This window comes from Bos indicus x Bos taurus, chromosome 16 (assembly GCF_003369695.1).
Source record: "Bos indicus x Bos taurus breed Angus x Brahman F1 hybrid chromosome 16, Bos_hybrid_MaternalHap_v2.0, whole genome shotgun sequence".
Classification (NCBI taxonomy): domain Eukaryota; kingdom Metazoa; phylum Chordata; class Mammalia; order Artiodactyla; family Bovidae; genus Bos; species Bos indicus x Bos taurus.
The window spans coordinates 36,891,648-36,912,675 of NC_040091.1; the positions used below are offsets into that span (position 1 = coordinate 36,891,648).

The 21,028-nt window shown below is 33.5% G+C and overlaps 1 protein-coding gene across 3 annotated transcripts in view; it reads right to left on the bottom strand.

Moving 5' to 3' along the window:
* Positions 1-1,411: 1,411 nt before the first annotated feature.
* Positions 1,412-21,028, bottom strand: part of KIFAP3 (kinesin associated protein 3) — a 142,176-nt gene continuing 122,559 nt past the window's right edge. Inside the window, exons 20-21 of one of the 3 annotated variants that reach the window (XM_027564771.1) lie at positions 5,649-5,717; positions 1,426-1,881 (exon numbers count right to left, since the gene is read on the bottom strand). In XM_027564771.1, the coding sequence (XP_027420572.1) occupies positions 5,672-5,717 (46 nt within the window). In that variant the 3' untranslated portion in view covers positions 1,426-1,881; positions 5,649-5,671. Of the gene's footprint in view, positions 1,882-5,648; positions 5,718-14,965; positions 15,090-21,028 lie in introns of those variants that run through there. The other 2 variants (XM_027564769.1, XM_027564770.1) reach the window with 2 other exon arrangements.

Genomic DNA, 21,028 nt, shown 5'->3' on the forward strand with positions numbered 1-21,028 from the left:
CCTGAGTGGAAAGATCACAATTTCTAAATCTGTAGATTTCTAAAATAAAAATTACAAAAATATATACAGGGAGAATGAGCATGTGCATGTAAATGCTGGAGCCCACCCTCGAAGTGTTATGAATTGTTGTAAATATTCTTCCTAAATCAGTTTATAATAGTATGAGGGAAGTTAAGTTATAGAATGTTTGCTTTATCTCTCTAATAATATCACTTCATACTCATATTTATACTTTGTACATATGACAAGTAATAAGGCACAATACTTAGTAGTGAAGTTACTGCATTGGAAGCAAGTTATGTCACAGATAAATACATAAGTTTGGGAAAGTCAATTAATTTCTCTTAGCATGGTTTTTTCCAACTGAAAGGAGTTTGATAGGGTTGTTTCTAAGGCCCTTTCCAGTTTTACTATCCTATAGTTAAAATAGAAACCAAGACAAATAAATACATGGTTTTATAAACACAAAAATGAATAAATATCAATTATGTTGTGAGTTCAAAGACACAAATCATGTCTTAGATTCATTTATTCCCTAAGGAGCATCATATACTTTCTTATATGTAGCAGTTGGTAAGAAAATATCTGTTGACTATATTTTAAGTTTATATGTGATTGGTTTCACAAATAAGTAGATGGACTGAATTACTTCAAAGGCTCTTTCCAGTTCTACTAATTTATTCTTAAAATATGAATCAAGTCCAATAAATAGTATAGTAGACCAATGAGATTTTAAATTCTTGTCTTTGATCTATGAATTCACTTCAAAGCCTCATATAATTTCTTCCACAGCAGGTGTTCAAGGAAATATCTGTATATTGTATTTATTTTATTTGCTCTGTTTTTCAAGTAAGTTTTTCCATATTATAACATGAATGAGTTACTTTCACAACTCATTATTATATCTTTCCACTTCTACCTATCTCGTAAAAACAAGTGAACAAATGGGAAATGGGTATGTAAGTGAGCAAAATATTTTGTTCTTTAGTTTTTGTCAATGAGACTTAGCTTTTCCATAATTTAGACTTCATGAATAATAAAATTAAAAAACCCAATACTAACCTAGTTTCATGTATACTAATATATGTTCTAGGTTTTCTATATTAAAATCAGAAAGACAAAATTAATTTGAATTAACTGCTGAAGAAACTCTACTCACAATGTAATTATAGCATATGTTCCACCATTAATCAAAAAATCATAGTTAATAACTTTGGGAAGCAACCTTTCAGGCACATGGCATGAAATAAAAAAGGTGATATTCTTTTTATAAATTTTAAAGGTAGCACTATCACGTGAAATACTCAAGAGTTTACAAGGGGGAAAAAAGGGGCAGGAAAAAAATAAAATTTATATGCACTCTATATAAGCATGTAACTCCTAATGAAACTCATTAAATAGAAACACATGATTTTTGCCAATTCATTTGTACTTTATGCTTCTTTTTAATAGAAATTAAGTTAGTCAATTAATGTACATAATGCAGTGTTTGTTTTCCAGTCTAGGTGCTTTTCAGCATTCACTTTTGAGTCTCATGGTAAATGGTACTCAGCATCGGGATGTGGTTTGATGAGTGAACAGGGTCAAGCATCAACTGTACTTAACATAGGACAGAAGGGGTTCAAGTTAACCTGCAGCTAACAACAGGGAAAATTAAAGAGAGACACAGACCTGCGAACAGTATCAACATGCATTATTAGGCCGAGATTCAAAGTTAACCCAACCCACACAGACGCCTTCTCAACTGAGAGCACACAAGGAGAGGGATGACTTTATCGAGATCCACAGCCATAGAAGTAAGGTTCATCAGGGCGGAATCCATAAGCTGTGGCAGGGCGTCCAAGAATGCCGACAGACTGGCCAAAGCCATCCATTCCAAGGCTAAAAAGAGAAAGAGGAAGAGTCAGTTATATTCTTCATCCCAATGCAGGTCAAGTAAGAGGCCTGGAGATTTACACCTCCGAAATTCTCTCTAGCAGCAAAATAACTTACGTGGCTGGCTATTATTATTTTTTCTTCTTTAAATTAGTACAGCCATAAAAATGTTTATTAATAACTGTTTAATTCTAATAACATGTTAAAAATGTTAAAAATCTCTGTCACCAGGCATCATTCAGGGCAAAGAGAAAGATCAGAAAAGTTTTAATAAATTACATTCATACATGGCTTATATGCCAGAATATGAAAATATTTTACATGTTAGCAAATATCAGTAATAGAATATGGAAATGCTAGGAAATGATAAAATTAAAACTAGTAGAGTTTTGCTATTTATAATAAGATCTCTATTCCATAGGACTAATCCACTATTAGTAAGGACATGCAATTGAGTTTTAGCAGTAATCTCTCACTCAGAACCAAATCATACAAGACTATGACTAAAGAAGATAAAGAATTTTTTAAAATTTGGAAGTTAGCCAGATTTGATATGCAAATTCTTCTTCTGACTCTTCAATGCAAAAAAAAAAAAAAAAAGACTAAATAGTGCATGTTTTGAGTTATAGCAAGCTGATTATAACGGTAGATTGAAGTTACAAATGTAGATTGAAACATGGATAAACTATTACTTAAAAATTTTATCTAATAATAAATTTAGAAGAAAAAGCACTTTTAAAGAGTCAGAGAATTATTAAACACTTAGCAAAATGACAAGATACTTATTTTGCCAGGCAAATGTGGCAGCTCTAACATGCTCATGCATAGCTCATGCAGTGAATGCCAGTGAGCTTATTTCCAAACAAAAGAAATTATTTATAATGCAGAAATGTAAGCTTTGAAAAATAAATATATTTAAATGATTTAAGACTGAGATTATGCTAAATGGAAAGACACTTTCCCCTTTATCAGCAAAATCTCAACGATTAAAAAATATATTCATATAGGCAGTAACTTCCTCTTACAACATAAGATTATAAGTTAAAACACTTTAGAAGTAACTATTAAAATGTTAAGGTTTTAAATAATTTGTGTGCATGTGTTGGATTAGGACTAAATACTAAAAATAAAGGGCATATGTTAATAATTGATGTGAATCTACCTTGCAGGGGAATGGGATTTCTGAAATACAAGGTTTATGTTAGAATCTGTAATGAAAGATCCTGGACAGATCAAACTTTTGGGCTCCTTCTATATCAAAAATTGTGTCTGTTATTTCTAAAAGCTGTTTGAAATGTTTAAGTCTGAATTTTATTTTGAAATGCCAAAATGTAAGTATGTCCTTCCCACTTTGGTCCCATGAAAAAAAAGATTAAATTTTCTGATAAAGGGAAATTATTACCCTAAGAGGTAGCTTTAAAGATGTTTTAGAAATTAATGGAGTCCATGACTAGACACATCTGTATCAGTTTAAAAACAGGAAAAGTTGGCCATTGAAAAATTTTCCCTTGAAGCACTAAGGCTAACAAATACTCATGTAACTAAACAACTCTCAATTACATAAAGGATGGCTATATAGCCTGTGGATTTTAGCTCCTTTCCTTTTTCATCTTTCAGCTACTTCCTCCTTACATTTTAAAGCATCTCTTCTGAAGCTAAATAGCAGGAGACTTAGGTAAAACTTGATTTAATTTTGTCTTTATCAGTCTAGCAGCTGTGGTGAGACTACTTTCAAGAACTTGGAAACAAGAGGCATATGATTGATCAGTGAATATATATGCAAAAGTGCCTTCAAAACAGAACATCTCACAACAGAACAATATGACCGCAATTCTATCTAAAACGTGATGATGATACTGAGAAGCGAGTCTGTCAGCCATGTTGGCACAGAATAAGGAGCTCTTCAGAGGCAACGCTGTAGTAGAACCAACCCAAGCAACTCCTTGGTGTGACTTATAACATCATCAGGTCTACATGACCATTTTCACAGGCTTGTCCTCATTGAAGAAGGGGCCTCAACAAAGGTTCTGAGTCTGAAGTTATTATATATTCAAACTGCAAAGCTATTTTTTATTTCTATGACCAATAAGCAAATGTCTAATTACTCTTTCCTCATATGACCTGCCAACAAGACATTAAGTTTATCTGCCTGATAATTATACTTTCATTGTAAATTGACAAATGGATATTGTTTTTATGTCAGTCACATTTTTTGATAAGAATTATGTATCCCCATGTCAGTGAAAGTAAGACCAAACCTTGAACATCAGAGTTTGAATTTCCAAGCCTGCAGCTTTACTGTGATAAACTTTTATTTATGCACTCAACCCAGTGACAACACACAAGCCGATTTTTTGAAGTTCCATAAATACCATTTGGGAAAATTTTTCAAATAAGAGAATTTGAAATCAACTCATAAAATGAGTTTTTCTAAAATTATCCATCATGATCGAATTGCTGTTTAAAGAATATCTGAAACATTGTAACCAGTTTGGGTGATAACTCTCATGTAAGTCCTACATCCTTTTATATTATGAAAGATCAATCATATCCCTACAATTAATATCTTCTAAGTAAAATTAACTCTGAAACAGAATAGTTTGATTCTTTAGTCACTTATTTGGTTCTAATATAGTGGGGAAGTTAGACTTCTGGGGATGCTAAAACCTGGAGATAGATATTCTTTTGGGACATGTGGATGCTTTATTTTCTCCCTTGGCATAAAGATGTAGCCTTGTTAATGCTGAATCTGGTTCAAAACCAGGAGAGCCTAATGTAAGTTTTCCGAATAGAAGCAGATAGATTATATAAATTCTGCTGGAAAGGGATAGACACATGAAAATAAAAGGAAGTGTCACAGCAAAAACTGTCTTTTCCTAATCCACTAAGACTTGACTTAAGAGTACACAGTATTAAAGCCACTTGCACGCCGTCACCAGGGCCCTTGCGAACCAAGAGAAACTACTGTGATATGCCGTACCTGCTTTTGCTCTATGTGACCAACCTGCTTCAGACGAGACTTCGTGTATTTGGCTGTTTATATTGGAATTTTACCCAAACTTGCATGTGTGTTTCTGTAAGTAGGTAGTCTCTTCCTGGTACCCTAACCTACATAAAAAGCTGTGTGTTCCTTTAGATTAGAATATGCCACCACTAGACCACGTTTTCTTTACAAGACTGATTATGTGGTGTCATTTCACCTTTACTTAACCTCAACATCCAGATATCATATTCTAGACCTCTCAATTAGAAAAATACCAAACGCAAATACTGTTTCTTGAAAATATATAATTCTAAAGAAAATGGCTACTGTTTGCTGTGGAAAGACACCTAGGAAAGGTAAGACCCCCTCCAATCCATTTGCTATTAAGTTTCATGTCCCAAGAACAATGATTTTGGGGTACTTAAAAAAAATAGTAAGTTCTTCCTAAGTAAAAATATATATTTAAAGTTCAAATTGAAACCACACCTAGGTTTTATTTTTAAACAATCATTTAGAGATCTAATTAGCATTCAGCAAGCAAAAGACTAAATTTTCTGTAATATTTACAAGGCTTCAGAATAAATTTTCAACAGCATTCATTAGAATTATAAACTTGAGATGATTCAGAGAGGGAGGAAAAAAAGAAATCCAGATATGACAAGTGATGCTTCACATGCAGCACATGACAAGGGGATGGCAGCCGGCAGGGAGTCCTAGGCACTCCGAGGCGCTGCTGAGACTTCTGTGCCAGAGAAGATGGCATTCCTGTAGAAACAGAAAAATCACCTACCTCTGGCTGTTTGTGAGGCTTAATTAGTGCGTATTTGTAAAGCACTTTGAAATCCTTGGGTGAAAAGTGCTGCATAAGTGAAAAGCATTATCATTATTTTATTAATGTTAGATAAAAGCAATGCAAGTTTTTTCTTCTTTGAAATTTCCACGTCAGCAAAACGAATGCAAAGCAAATCATGAATATGTTAGTGGATACTGCAGGAAAAAAAAAGAAGGATACACTCAAGTCAAGTTCTCTTTTCACAGACGCATAGTATCTTTGACTTGTAAACATTCTTAGAAATAATCTATTCTACCCTTTCATTCACAACACCTTTTACAGGGTCTATACAGTTCTTGTCATAACACTTCCATCATACTACACTGTCAAGGCAGTTCACCCCTTCTATAGATATATCAAACCATTAGAAAGTTCTTTATGATAGTGAGCTGAAATCTGGTTCTATTGGTCCTAGAATTACCTTCTCAAACCACACAAGAAGTCTAATTATTCTTTAATATGACTACTTTACAACTCTCATTTAATCAATCCTCATGACATGATCTCTAAAATCATTTGCTTTCTAAAGCATTTTGATTTTTTTTTTCCAGTATTTATCTTAAAATAAGCTGAAACGAAGGCAGTACTTATGTGGTCTGAAACCAGCATAGAACATAAAGATGAGATCCTGTTTCTGACTCTTCGCTAATATAGGCCCAAACTGTGTTGATCTTGAATGAAAATTTTAAGGTATCATTACTGCAATATGGCTTACATTGACTGTGTATGTGTACAACTGTGTGTAATATACACATGGACACACATGAAATTGATAACTTAAAACTACCATGTTTAATTTCATGTTTTTAGCTTGGGTCTTTCTTTGGGGATTCTGTTCTCCCTATGCTAAAATCTTTCATGACAATATATTTACAAGTAGGAAACAGTGATATATTAATTATCTATCTTTGTGATCTATAAGATAATACTGAAGGCTGGAATTCTTTTGGGATTGTCAAGTGAAAGGATTTAGCATTTTTTGGAGGAAACAGCTCCAGGATATTATAACACTGTATAAAATAATTTAGTAATAGTCTTCTAGAACAGCTCATTCTTTTTATTAATTACTCCAGTATACTGATCATAGAACCAAAGTCAGTATGTTTATCTTTCTTTCTAAGTAGACTGTAAATTTATCATCAGATAAATTTATAATTTCAGCTTAAGTATGATTTGTCACGGGAAGTTTATGTCTATGTCCTTTGTACATCCATCCATTCAAATAGTACATGAGTTTCTATAATGTGCTAAATATAGTGTTGAGAGTCAATGTTAAAAACAAAGGATGTGGTGCTTGGAAGGCAGTAAAATAAACAAGACATGGTCCCTGACCATGGACTGGCGGCAACTAACACGGAAACAAAATCTGATAATATGCTGTGTTACCCTAGTACATTTATAAATTACCACAGAGGAGAATAGGATCAAACATTTAATACAATGTGAGAATATACCAGAGGTTGTACAAATTGTTACAGGAGAATCTCAAGAACTACAAAGCCTTTATAGAAAACACTTTGCCTTTTAATGTATCTGTCACTTCCTGACATAGTAATTTGTTGTAAGCACCATGAATGGTAAGAACTATCTTATCTATTGCCTTCCCACTAGCATCTAATATTATTTCTGACATGGAATGGAATTTCAAAAAGCATTTGATTGCATGAATGGATGAATCTTAAAGGAAAAGCAGGATTTCACAAGTGGAAAGAGAAAATTCCTGGTAATGTGACAGCCTGAGCAAGAGAAAAGGCTGAAGAAGAGCAAACGATTTGCAATGGAAGCAGCAGCAGGAGATAAAAGGCAGAAAGAGGGAATTTTAAGACTGGATTTTGAAAGCTCTTCATATGCCACATGCGTGTGTCCATGCTAAGTCACTTCAGTTGTGTCTGACTCTTTGTGACCCTATGGATTATAGCCCTCCAGGTTCCTCTGCCCATGGGATTTTCCCAGCAAGTATACCAGAGTGGGTTTCCATGCCTTCCTCCAGGGGATCTTCCCAACTCAGGGACTGAACCTGTGTCTCTTACATCTCCGTATTGGCAGGCGTGTTCTTCACCACCAGCACCACCTGTGAAGCCCTCATATGCCACACTAAGAATCAAATACTTCTGGAGAATTGTCAGTGGTTTTTAAGAAGGGAAACAACTTACTTCTGTGTTTTAGAAAGATAACTGGGGTGACAAGCAGTTGAGAAGCAACAGCACAGGGCACATTTAAGAGAATATTAAGGCTGTCCATATGTGAAGTACCGTAAGTCTGTAGAGGCAATGGCAGAACTAACTATGATCAGATATGCTACATTTCATGACAAAAAGGTATCTTTTCTCTTTTGAAATGGATTTTTAAGCTATACCTTTACTATTTATTAACTGAGAATGAAGAGAAAGAATTTCAAAAATGGCCAAAAGTTTGAAGCTATAATTAACTGGAATGAAACATTTTTTACCCCTTTAATATGGGAATATGTTTCATCAAATAACTAAGAGGTTGTAGTACTCCATGTATTAATAGAAGAAATCAGACTGTAGAAGCAGTTTGTCTTTTTATTGAATAGGAAGAGTTGGGTTATTCTGGCACAGAGAAACATATTTTTTTCTGGAAAGTCATATATATAGCAACAAGAGAAGTGTGGATTGAATGAGATAATGCCTATAAAACTATACCTAACACTTGTATGTTGTTGCTGTTGTCGTTCAGTCGGTAAGCCATGTTCGACTCTTGAGACCCAGTAGACTGTAGCCTGCCAGGCTTCTCTGTCCATGGGAATTCTCAGGCAAGAATACTAGAGTGGGTTGCCATTTCCTTCTCCAGGGGATTTTCCCGACCCAGGGATCAAACTTGCGTCTCCTGCATTGGCAAGTGGATTCTTTACCACTGAGCCATCTTTGAATACAATACAAATGAGCCACATTTATATGCATTATAAATAATGATGCATTATTTAATCAAAATATGTGTTTGCAATTTACAGGTCTACCACTAGATGGAGAGCTTGCTTTATCACTGAGTACCACTTTTACAAAGTTTGAAAGCAAGCTTCATCAAATTTAAGCTTCTCAGCATATTTAACATTGACAGAATGTGGTTTCCATTGCTTTTTCATATAATTTATATATTCAATTTATATATTTGATATAATTTATATATATTTAAGCAGTTGAATTAAATAGGAATCTCTTATTATTCATTTACAAAAAGTTTGTGAATGAGGCGGCATATGAAAAGAACAGAAGATGCTGATTGTCCTGGACACTGAAAAATGTACTGCATTTATAATGTTAAAGTACTACTGTCACAGGAAAGCTTCTAAAATTATCATTTAACTTGTCAATAACACTTTGTTTCTATAAATGTATATACAGTAGATAGATATTTTAGGTTGCTCAAAGGTGTTACTTTTTGTTTTTGGCTTGAGCCTTTGTATTATTGAGAAAAGGAGTAGAGTGAAGCAGTCTTTTAATGAGTTTCACCAATATATGTAATTTAGCTGACACTTTCCATTTAGTTTTCTTTTAATCTTTTATATGCATGATTATCACCTTTTCCTTTATTCTGATAAAATTAAATGGCTAGAGAATCTTCAAAAAATCATATTCTTTGTGAAATCAAACTAAGTAATAGTTTTCTCAAAATTAAGGGTAAATGATAGTAGGAGTGGGAGGTTGTATTTAATGTATAAATTTGGAACTACTAAAAATTTTTTTTGGAAAAGACACCTGTCAGTTCTAAGGGGAAAATACCACCTCAGGGGTAAATCCTTTCAATTTCAATTTAGTTACTCTACTCAGATGCTTCAGATAAAAACCAATTTGTACTAATGATAGAAAAAGCATGTGTAAAATAGTCATTGATTTATTTCAAATTCAAAGAAGTTCCATTTCATGGACACTCTCCTAATATCATTCAATTTATACTTATTATACATCTTAATTTGTTATTTAACCCATCTACAAGCCTAGTTTAATGATTATATTTTTCATGTGGAGATATTACAGTTGGTACTTTTTCATATTATATTATCTAGCCCTTTTTATTTTTAAAAAACTTTTTACAATCTCATTTAGATTCTTATATTAACTCCAGTTCTTGGGCACCCTAGGTCTTTTGCCATTGCTTCTGACATTTCTTCATGACAGTCTCTTTCTTCATGAGCTTCATAATTTTTTACTGTGTTCAACTTTTAGGTTTTTTTTGTTGTTTTTTGCCTGTCTGCTAGCTGTTGAGCTTGGGAACACTTCTACTGAGAGGTTCCATATTTATCATACATCAAGGTCCTGGGTTTCACTGTCCTGAAACCATTTGAAAGATAATTTCTTGACTTGGGGTTTCCTGAACTAGATGTATAGTATAAATTCTGACTCCACATGTTTGCATGGACCAAGTGTATGATTCCTCTCCCTCATGAGTGACTATCTTCCCCATCTAAGACCCTATCTAGGGTCTGAGGGCAGAAGACAAATTTTAGTTACTTTTCTGGGCTGGTGAATTAAAATCATCTAGTCCTCTTTTCAACTGAAGAGAAAAAGGCAGCTTGTTGAAGTTCCAGGCTCTATATAGGGAATTTAGAATTCAGTTTTATCTTTCTATACCATGTAACCTATACCTAGTTCAATATTCTTGTGGTAGGTCTTTTGTGTGTGTCATGTAGGGTTATATTCTACCTTTTCTATATCTATATAGGAAGGGGTACCCAAGTCAGGTTAGTTTACCATCTTGCTGGAGTCCCTTCTACTTTACTCTTATTAATCTGCTTTGCACATCAAAGGAAACAATTTATAAGTCCTATATTTCTGTGACTCAAAACTGGCTTTCTTGAACAGAACAATGACTTGAAAGAAATGACTGGAGCTGACAAAAGATATTTTCTTTTCTCTTATCTGTAGCAGTGTTGTAGCGCTCTAATAGGTGCCTCATAGAAGTTGTCAGATGTGACTGTGATGCTGGAGTGAATTCTTACTGAAATCTATAGTGGTCTCAAAAGTTCTATAGCAATCTTTTAATGAAAGTATATCATCTTGTAATCTTTAACTTGAATTTCTTCAATTTAGTACAAGGACTTCTTGAAATTAGCAGTTCTATAATATCAAGTAATGCCTCAGTTCATACCACCAAATGTTAAGGGAACTTGCTGAGCTGCTTAAGTAACCCCTAGGTCAATAAACTGAGTCATTAGCACCTCTTTTAAAGAATTGTTTGTCTGTTACTGGTTCAACATTTATATAATCTGTCATAATACTTTGGTTTTTTTAAGGTACAAAAATTACTGCTGTAGGCTTAAAGTAGAAAGTTTAAGTAGCGATGTTTTCACAGTGATAGTTTGACCATACTGTCTGGTATCGAGTGAGTTAAAGCCTGAACACCACAGCTAATTACTATATAATGCTAACCTTAGTTGCTGGTTCATTTTGAGACTCTTTAAAATATGAACTGTGTATTTTACCCCTATGCACTCTCTTAATGATTTGTTTTTTTAGACTGAAATCACTTCCAGCCATCAGTTAGGCTCTTGGTCTCTACATATGCACTTCTCTAAGCACAAATATTTCTTTTTCCTATTGGTCTGCCAGCTCTGTCAGAGCAAATTTCACTTTAAACTAAATGCTATGATACTTAAAACCTCTTGGATTACTCAGGCTGCTAGTGTGATCTATGACCTTCCAAGAATGACAGCTGAACTTTCCAATTTGCTTATACTGCTTGGGGAACTAAAAGCACATGCCAAAGAGAAAAATGTTTCTGATGCTGAACAGAGAGGAGAGTTCTTGTTGGAGGTGGGAGCAGGAGACTATTAAGTACTGAAAAATACTAATAAGAAATGAAAAGAAACTAAACATGCTGTAAAGTCTAAGAGCGCAAGCGTAATTCAAAAGTTAATGCTGGCATTAAAAACTTTTTAGTCCAGTTAAAATATGAATAATGACCTTCAGTAACTGAAATTTAAACACCAACCAGAATCTTAGGAAGATAATGCACTATCAAAATGAACAAGTTCAAGAGATGGAACCAAAATGATCACAAATACCACACCTAATGGGCTATATCAACTCCCCATCATTCTTTATAAAACACACAGAAACCCGACATCTAGATATAATTGAAGAGGTAAGGTAATATCATATCTAATATGCATGTTACCCCTACTGACATATCAGTCTCTTCTAAATTAAAAATTAATGTTATGCTTCTGGTAAAACCTGGTCTACAAAGTCCTTAAATAAATAATACAGTTTGGGAATATTTTTATACAGTTTTGAAACTTTTAACTTTCTTTTACTACCTTTCATAAGAGGTACACAAATGTTAGTTGTAAAAAAAAAAATCTTAAAAATCTTATCAAATATATGTTAATATAAAGTTTCCAATTTATGCCCTAGTCTACTTATTTATTTGTCTCAGTAATTTTTAGGCTAAGCAGCCTTCAAATTACCTTTGGCTAATAAAAATCAAGTGGTGATTGATAAAGACCTTTTTTCATAGCTAAATCAAATTAAGTAATATTTTCCTAAAATTGAGGGCACAAATATGGATACTAGAAACTATATTTAAACAAATTAAAAGCGCATGTTTTTAACTTGATTCTAAATGAGTTTATAATATCAAATATACAACGAGCATTTCCTTACATTATCATGACATTCTGTTTTTTAATAAGAAGATTGACTTATTCTTTAAATTCTATAGTGCTTTACAATTTTCAAGTTTCATACACATGATTTCCCATGATCCAATAAAAACACCTTTGCCCCCACCCGCATCTTGCCCCTCCCCCTCCCCCTTCCCTCTGGTAACCACTAGTCTGTTCTCTATATCTGTGAGTCTGCATTTTTGTTTTATTCACTAGTTTGCCGTATATTTTAGATTCTGCATAGAAGTGATATCATACAGTATCTACTTTTTTCTCTGACTTATTTCACTTAGCATAATTAAAACATATACTGGGCAGTGATATACAGGTATATTCAGCCACTAACTCAGTAGTTTCAGTAATCAATACAGGTCAGATAAATATTCAATAGTTATTTAGTGCCTTCTAGAGCACTTAATGGAGAAGGCAATGGCACCCCACTCCAGTACTCTTGCCTGGAAAATCCCATGGATGGAGGAGCCTGGTGGGCTGCAGTCCATGGGGTTGCTAAGAGTTGGACACGACTGAGCGACTTCCCTTTCACTTTTCACTTTCATGCACTGGAGAAGGAAATGGCAACCCACTCCGGTATTCTTGCCTGGAGAATCCCAGGGACGGGGGAGCCTGGTGGGCTGCCGTCTATGGGGTTGCACAGAGTGGGACATGACTGAAGTGACTTAGCAGTAGCAGAGCACTTAAGATCTCAGAACATTACATAATACACCAATACTGCATTTAGCACTAGAAGAACAGGTACCAAAGTAAATCTCTACTCAAATTTTATAAACTCTCTTGGTTCCCAAGAATGCATTTATTATATTATAGGTCTGTACAAAAGAAGGTAAATTCATTTTCTACTTAGGTCTAAGGCTAATTTTCAGTTGTCAAGATACAACCTGATTGAAGCCATCCTGGTCAACCAGGTTGCAGTCTTGTGATGCTGAAACAAGGTATTTCTAATATTTTCTTCATAGGATGGGGCTAAGCACCTTTTGCAAGCACTGACAAGCAAATTCAGTGCAGACTGGAATGCAGAAGTATACAATTCTAAAGATTACTTTTCTGACTGTGTCCCCTTACTATATTTTAAATTGAAGTTATTATTTTCAAAGTGACATAAGGAAACACACTTTTTTTCTTTAATCACTGATGTAAATGGCATTTTTCTCCCTTGCGATTATGTTTACAAATTCAGCAAAACAAACTTAAGTATGAGCTTATCAACAACTCCTGCATTTTATTAAAGTTAGTGGGGTGCAATGACCTCAAAACCAGAATATCTGGATATGATTTATGTCTCTACTGATATAACTTGTTTCAGTCTTTATCTGTAACTTTCTTTGTCACGATTTTTCTTTTTTTGTGTGTGTGGTAAAATAATAATGGCTATCCCTTTTAACATCTCTCTGCCTTGAGATTATTGTATTTCCAAGTCTCTTACAAGAACAGTACAAAGACTCTTACAGCATGTATTTGGTGTTGTTATTGTTATGACATATGAAAATGATAGAGCCTTCCCTAAAAATACTTAAGAAATTCTGGCTCCTGCCATATAATCCAGACTGTTAAGAGATATTCTATCATACTTGGCATGCTTCTTACACATGCTTTCTGTTTGCCTTTACAGAGCTCTTACATAATTCATAAAGATTTATGCCAACACATAGGCAACTAATTGTTGTTGCACTAAAATAATGCCATGGCCAATCATATCTTTCTTTACCATAGTGAGACTGGACTGCTTATATAAATAAAATTATTCAATCAAAATCCTTCAGATGCTATGTCAAGATTGATGCAAATGATACAGCACCTTTAGGGATGAATAATATGGGGAAAGTCTCTTTACACGCTTTTTCATCTTATTTTATATTCTGGGAGTTTATTTTGAAAGTAGTAAATCAAGGATAAAGTTTTTCGTTATTCCACACAAATCATCACTTCCCACATCGCATAAATTCCTGTACTTAGGTTTACTGCTATAGTGTTGGCTTTTCTTTGAAAAGGGCACAAGGTTATAAAAGTGTTTAGGGTGGGTATTTTCATTCTGTGATGTTCGCTGTCTTGGGATTGTGCCAACCTGACAATATGGGATACATAAGCAAAGCTGGGCAACTATGAGGAGAATTCTTCAGAGAGATGGGAATGTACCATAAATTTTTGAGATCACAGGCAGTACAGGGTTTTAAGTAGTATTTCCAACGGGCACATAGGTATATCTCTATTAGTTATTTCAAGTATAAAGGACAAGGAAAGATTAAAAATTGATTTAAAATGATGATGGTGCCCACCTGCTGATGAAAAATACTACTTCCTTCCCCCAGATTTTAGAAGAAAAAGGCAAGATGCAACTGTAGGATACTGACATAGTTTCTGTTTTCCCTTAGATTATACAGAGAATGAGTTGAGCTATATTCACCCAATATTTATAAAGTCCTTAAAATCCAGAAATCCTAAAAAAATAAAACATTTTGAGACTTTTAAGAATTCCTGCTTTTTACTACCTCAAGAGATTTCAGCATGGAGTTTAAGCACCCATGTGAATACAGCTTTATGGGGTTTCTTGTATCAGTTTAAGTTACAGTTGTAATTTAAAAATTTACTTGCCTAACTATGATCATAGAAGCCTCCTCCCATCCTTTCACATTTGAGGGGCTCTAAATTAGCCACTTGAAATTGTCCACACAAATCTGGATTCCTTTTTAAGATTGCTTTGCCTTTTAAGTTCTGACAGGCCAATATAAAGGTGCTTTGTTTTTGGCTGGAAAAACCTGAAATGGAAAGATTTCTGAAACAGTGGGATGTATCAACTTTAGATAAAGCTAAACAAAAAAGACTGGCTTAAAAATATATTAAAGTATGTTATATTATTTGATACAGAATGCAGACTTATGTCCACAAAAGAGATGATATTCAGAAAATCATTAACTATGCTCCTCTCTATATATCTATTCAAAAGACTATTTAAAGCCTTTAATTTTGACTATAAGCACAAGAAAGCATTTGTTGGTTATGCCTCTCTAGTCTGAAATACGTAGCTTTTATGTAAAAACCAACATAGACATACATAGATTTTTACGTTCACCAATAATTAATGATAAAAGTATAAAGTTTAGAAAAATGCTAATCATTCTTTTCAAACACAAAAACAAAGCATCATTTAAAAATAGATTCTACAGCAGAGTGTCACATTTGTCTCTCTGAAGTAGATCTGAGTTATATTTAGTTGGCAGAGCCGCTGAATACTTAACGAGATTACCAAGTGATTTGGGCTACCACTGAAAAACTTCATATTGGCCTAAAATTCCTACAAGTAAATGAAGGGGGTGACGTAGGATGAGATGGCTGGATGGCATCACTACTCAATGGACATGAGTTTGAGCAAACTCTGAGAGCTAGTGAAGGACAGGAAACCTGGTGTGCTGTCGTCCATGGGTTCGCAGAGTTGGACATGACTTAGAGACTGAACAACAACAACAAAATCTACAGGATTATAGTTCATAGTTAATCCCCTTAATTCCAGAGTTCCCTTCCATAACCCTCAATGGAGGCTTACTGCCTTTTTTTAAAAATGAGAAAATCTAATGCATTTTAACAAATCTAAAACTCTTTCAATTAAAAATTTTCAGAATTCATCAACAGCTATGATATCAGCATTAAAAAAAGATCAATGACTAAACTGTTTTCTCTCTTGTTTCCTTGGAAATATCTACCTAACCATACCTACCTCCTTCCTTCCCTATCTACCTTACTATGTAAAATGAAAGCTTTCTACTGAGTAAATCTTTGCTCATGAGATAGGAGACATCAGAAAGCAAAATTTACATCAAGCTCTTTGACACAATATCTCTTCAAATCTCACTATTCAAATTATGTTTTGTAGGACACTGACATGTTTCTAAAGAGGCGTTCTATTACATAGGTACAAAAAGTTGTTGTCTGAATCAGTCCCTCCAAAGTGCTTACTGTTATAATGAAGTAACTGAATTCTAGTGAATCATCAGACCATTAAAGAGCAGTATTATTAAACAGCCTATATAAAACTCAGGAGGTTGTATTTTAATAATAATGTAATTCTTTGCCAAATATTGCACTGCTTAGGTTAAAATGCAAAAATATTAATCTGTTTACTTATTTATCTAAGAAAATTCATCACAATATCTTTAAAAATTATTTTTATTTTTTCTGGTTTTGAAATATTATTAACATATAATATTGTCATTAGATTATCTTTTTTCTTCTGGAAGAAAATGTTAAAGGTATAATCTTTTGTTAACAGAAATAAGTTAACAAATAGCATGCTCTTAAAAAAGTGTCTATGATATTATGGTATTCTTCTCTAATGATTAATTGGTGTTGTCTAAATATTAAGGACAAGTAAAAAATGTTTAAGACATTTATGTCATGGGGACACACACACACATTTAACCAAGGTGTGAGAACAATATAAACGTTGGCAGGAACATGTAGAAGACCACTGGTATATAAAAACTGACACTGTACTTAGTATTAATTATTTAATTATTTCAAAGCCTGATAATACTATTACTTTTAAAAATCTTTTTAAAGAGTGAAATAAAGAATAATAAATAGGATACTTTAAGTCATTTAAAAAAACTATATTTTAACTCTGAACTATGGATATCCTTTCTCAATGGGAAAAAGATTATTTCTTATTGATTTCTATCCTTTGAGCCCATCCAAGTGTTTCTAAATTAAAAAGGTTACTGAATAAAATAAATTTTAAATGTTAAAAATAAAACATTAAATGTACATTCTTACTTCTATTGTATTTTTATTCAATACTCTATAAAGTTTTTTTCATTCATCATCACAGAAACTTCAAGTAAAAATTAAAAGTTTCTTTTGGAAATAAAATAATCTCCAATAGTATATAATCTGTTCTTCTGATAAACTGATTATCAACAGGTCAACTAGATAAGACCCAATAATAAGAAAGTAACAAGATCAAAAAACCTTTTATTCATTTTAAGTATGTGGTAAAGTTTGTTTCTACAAAACATAGGCTATTTGACAATGAAAACTAATATAAAGCTTGTAATATTTGTTTAATAATACTGCTCTTTAATGGTCTGATGATTCACTAGAATTCAGTTACTTCATTATAACAGTAAGCACTTTGGAGGGACTGATTCAGACAACAGCTTTTTGTACCTATGTAATAGAATGCCTCTTTAGAAACATGTCAGTGTCCTACAAAACATAATTTGAATAGTGAGATTTGAAGAGATATTGTGTCAAAGAGCTTGATGTAAATTTTGCTTTCTGATGTCTCCTATCTCATGAGCAAAGATTTACTCAGTAGAAAGCTTTCATTTTACATAGTAAGGTAGATAGGGAAGGAAGGAGGTAGGTATGGTTAGGTAGATATTTCCAAGGAAACAAGAGAGAAAACATTACAAACTTCTTTTGACAATAATTTTTTAAAGCTAGAGAAAGCTTACATTCAGTATAGATGGTACTTTTCAGTATAGGTATATTCAACTGGATATGTGGTAGTGTAACACATGTGCACTAAGATTTTCTTAAGCATAACAGTCAAGGCAATCACCTTTATGTATACAAATTACTACAATTAAAAAGGCAGTTTTTTATGTTATGTAGGTTACTAAATTTTCCTATTTAGCTTAGGCTCCTACCAACAACTTTATATTACAAGCACATAATACTATATATACATCTTGATTATATATTTAATAAATATTACACATTGTGCATTTGAAATGATTTTATTTACATTTTAAAAAGATCACAATGGTTACTCTGGTGAAAAAATGGATTGCAAGAGAAGGTAAATATGGAAGCAGGGAAGTCAGGAGGCTATTTTGAATGGTTCAGGTGACAGATGATGGTGGCGTGGACTAGGGTACTAATGGTGAATATGGAAAGAAAAGGCCAAGTTTGAGACAGTCTAGTAATGAAAACAACAGGACTTGTAGATGATTTGCACTGGAGATAGTGGTAATAGTGAAGAAAAGGGAGGAACCAGGGGAAACTCTAAAGTTTATGGCTTGAACTTTGGTTGACAGTGACATTTGCTGAAGTGGAAGATTAGAGCAGGCACCTATTTGCATGTGGGAAACCAAAAGTTAAGTCTCATGATTTTACTAAACATTCAATTCGGTATATTAAATAGAAGAGAGGTATCAGATAAAAATACAAGCCTTTAGATAGTATTAACATTTAATGACATGGGATCTGGATGAAACCCTCTATCTAGGTAGTGGGTGCAGTTACAGAAGAGGGCTCCCCTAAATGATAGGGATAGAGAACAGGGTCGAAGTTCTATAGTAACCAGCATTTAGTGGTGAAAAGGAAGTGGCTTATCGAGCAGAGAACACTGGGAAGGAATGGAGAAGATCCTAGGAGGAAAGTTAAATGGGGTGCTTTGAAAGCTGAAAAAGGGCCAGTTTCAAAAAAGCAGGGCCTGGATATGTGTGTCAAACACTGCTGAGAGTTAAAGACGAGAACAGTCCATGGATTTGGCAATTTGAAGCTTATGAATGTTCTGGACAAAACTGGAGAAACAGAAGAGTGAATGGGAGTCTTTTGAGATGTACTGTACGAAGAGAAATGAGAAATGGGTAGAGGTTGGAATGTGATGTTGGGGCAAGGAGTTTAACTTTGGAGATTCCACACTGAGTTTATATGCAGACAGGAATGATTTAGTAGAAGGGAGAAGAATGATGACATGAAAGAAGACTTCAGGAAGGCAAGAAGGGATGGGGTTCCAAGTGAAATGAATCAACTGGACTTTGAAGAAAAAGGCACTTTCTTCACTGTAATAGAGGGAAGAGAGTGAGGTGGAGTAAAAGTAAGAATAGACACCTGGAGGTAAGGAGATAAGCTTGGGCAAGCTGCTTAACTCAATAAGCTTTGGTTTTCCTAATGTCTCCTTCTCTGAGTTGTTGTGAAGATCAAATTAGACAAGGGATATAATAATAGCAATTAGCATACTGTCTGGCACTCAGTAAATATATTTCAATAAATGCCACATTATCATTAATCAGCATATCTCAAATTATAGACAGATTTGAAACAACTTTAGAGAATAACATTTTAAATAATACAATTAGAATAAAGACTAAGTCTGTATGGCATTGAAGCCTGCATGTTTCTGTTCCATTCTAGCAATTTCATTTAAAATTGAACTGGATGGTTTACGTTATAGAAATGAACTTTTTGGAGCAGTTTCACTTGTTTAAGATTTTTCTTTCATTTTTTAAAGACCAACAAAAACTTTAAAAAATTGTTTTGTGCAGGGATTTTCTGTGAACTTTCATGTCCAGAATTTTGAATGGGTTATGGACTGTCTGATGCAGATTTAAAAGTAGTGGAAAAACAAAGAAGAAAACTACTTAACAGCCCCCAATACCCTCAAATACAGAGTCTAAAAATTCTGCTTTAGTTTCCATCATTTTTTTCCCACATGCAAACTTTCATGTTATAGTCTAACTACACGTAGATAGGCTTATTTGGAAACACTAATTCTAAAAGCACAAGCTACAGTTTTAAAGTTCAACATTTCTACATTATATCAAATATCTTCTGAAAAGGCAAGGGTAGTGCTATACATCCTTTTCTCTTAAAATTTTCAAGCCATTCTTTTTTCTTACCCTTCTCCTCTTATTGGGGTAACTAACAGGCACTTTACCCAAAGTGTGTCCTCTGTTTTGTCAGAAGATCTGACTCTACTTCCCCAATTTAGAATCTTATTCTGTGCTTCAACATATTTTTCAACTGTTGTTTTTATGACAGTTATATAAATCAATGAACTGGTATTACACACTGCTGATGAAAATAGAAATAATTTATTTTGTGAAAACAAGTGGCCATAACAGAAACTGACTTCATTGGTGAGAAACCAGAAGCAGATTTCTTTTATATATTTTAGAACATTTCATATTTATGTATAATGTGATCTATGTAAACATAAAATATTAATAAAATATATTTATCAATGCCCACCATCTAAATTGGCATTCTAAAAGTGAATTTCTTGACAGAGATAAGTTCCAGCTACCAACCAGTAAATAAGTCAGTAATAAAGATAATAAGTTGAAGTGAAAAATAAATTTAGCAACATATATTAACTGAATCAAATGATTAATGCTTCAACTGGGGGGGTTTCATTGTAGCAAAAAATAAATGTGACTTTATTGTACTTCACTATGAAGATGTATATGTTTAACAATGTATAAGATTCAGTTTGCTTAAATGTGATTTTGAATTTCCACTGATTTATTCAACAGATATTTATAGCATTTCCAGTATTTGTAAGGACCCATATAGTAAGATGGTTCGGTGGATACCTAAAATGATGTAAGAATAGCTCTTACAATGTACAGGTCAAGTTTTTTGAAATCCTTTAAATACTATGAAATCTTCTCTGAAGTCAAAAGTGAAAAATAATGTTCTGACTTATTAAATAAACTCATTAAGTGCAAATTTATGTTGAAACTGAATATATAACATAATCCAAGAAATAAAAAAACTAGCTTCTTTATTTGAGGAGAAGGAGAGGTTTGAGCTTTCAAGAGCATTAAACTAGACCTAATTTGAACACTGATGGTAGTACATGTGCATGTGCAGTCACTCCCTCACCCTGCCCCTCCTCATATGCACACCTTTCTCCTCTCAGCTTATTAACATTCTAAATCTTTCTCCCAGGTTTGGCCTTGCAACCACT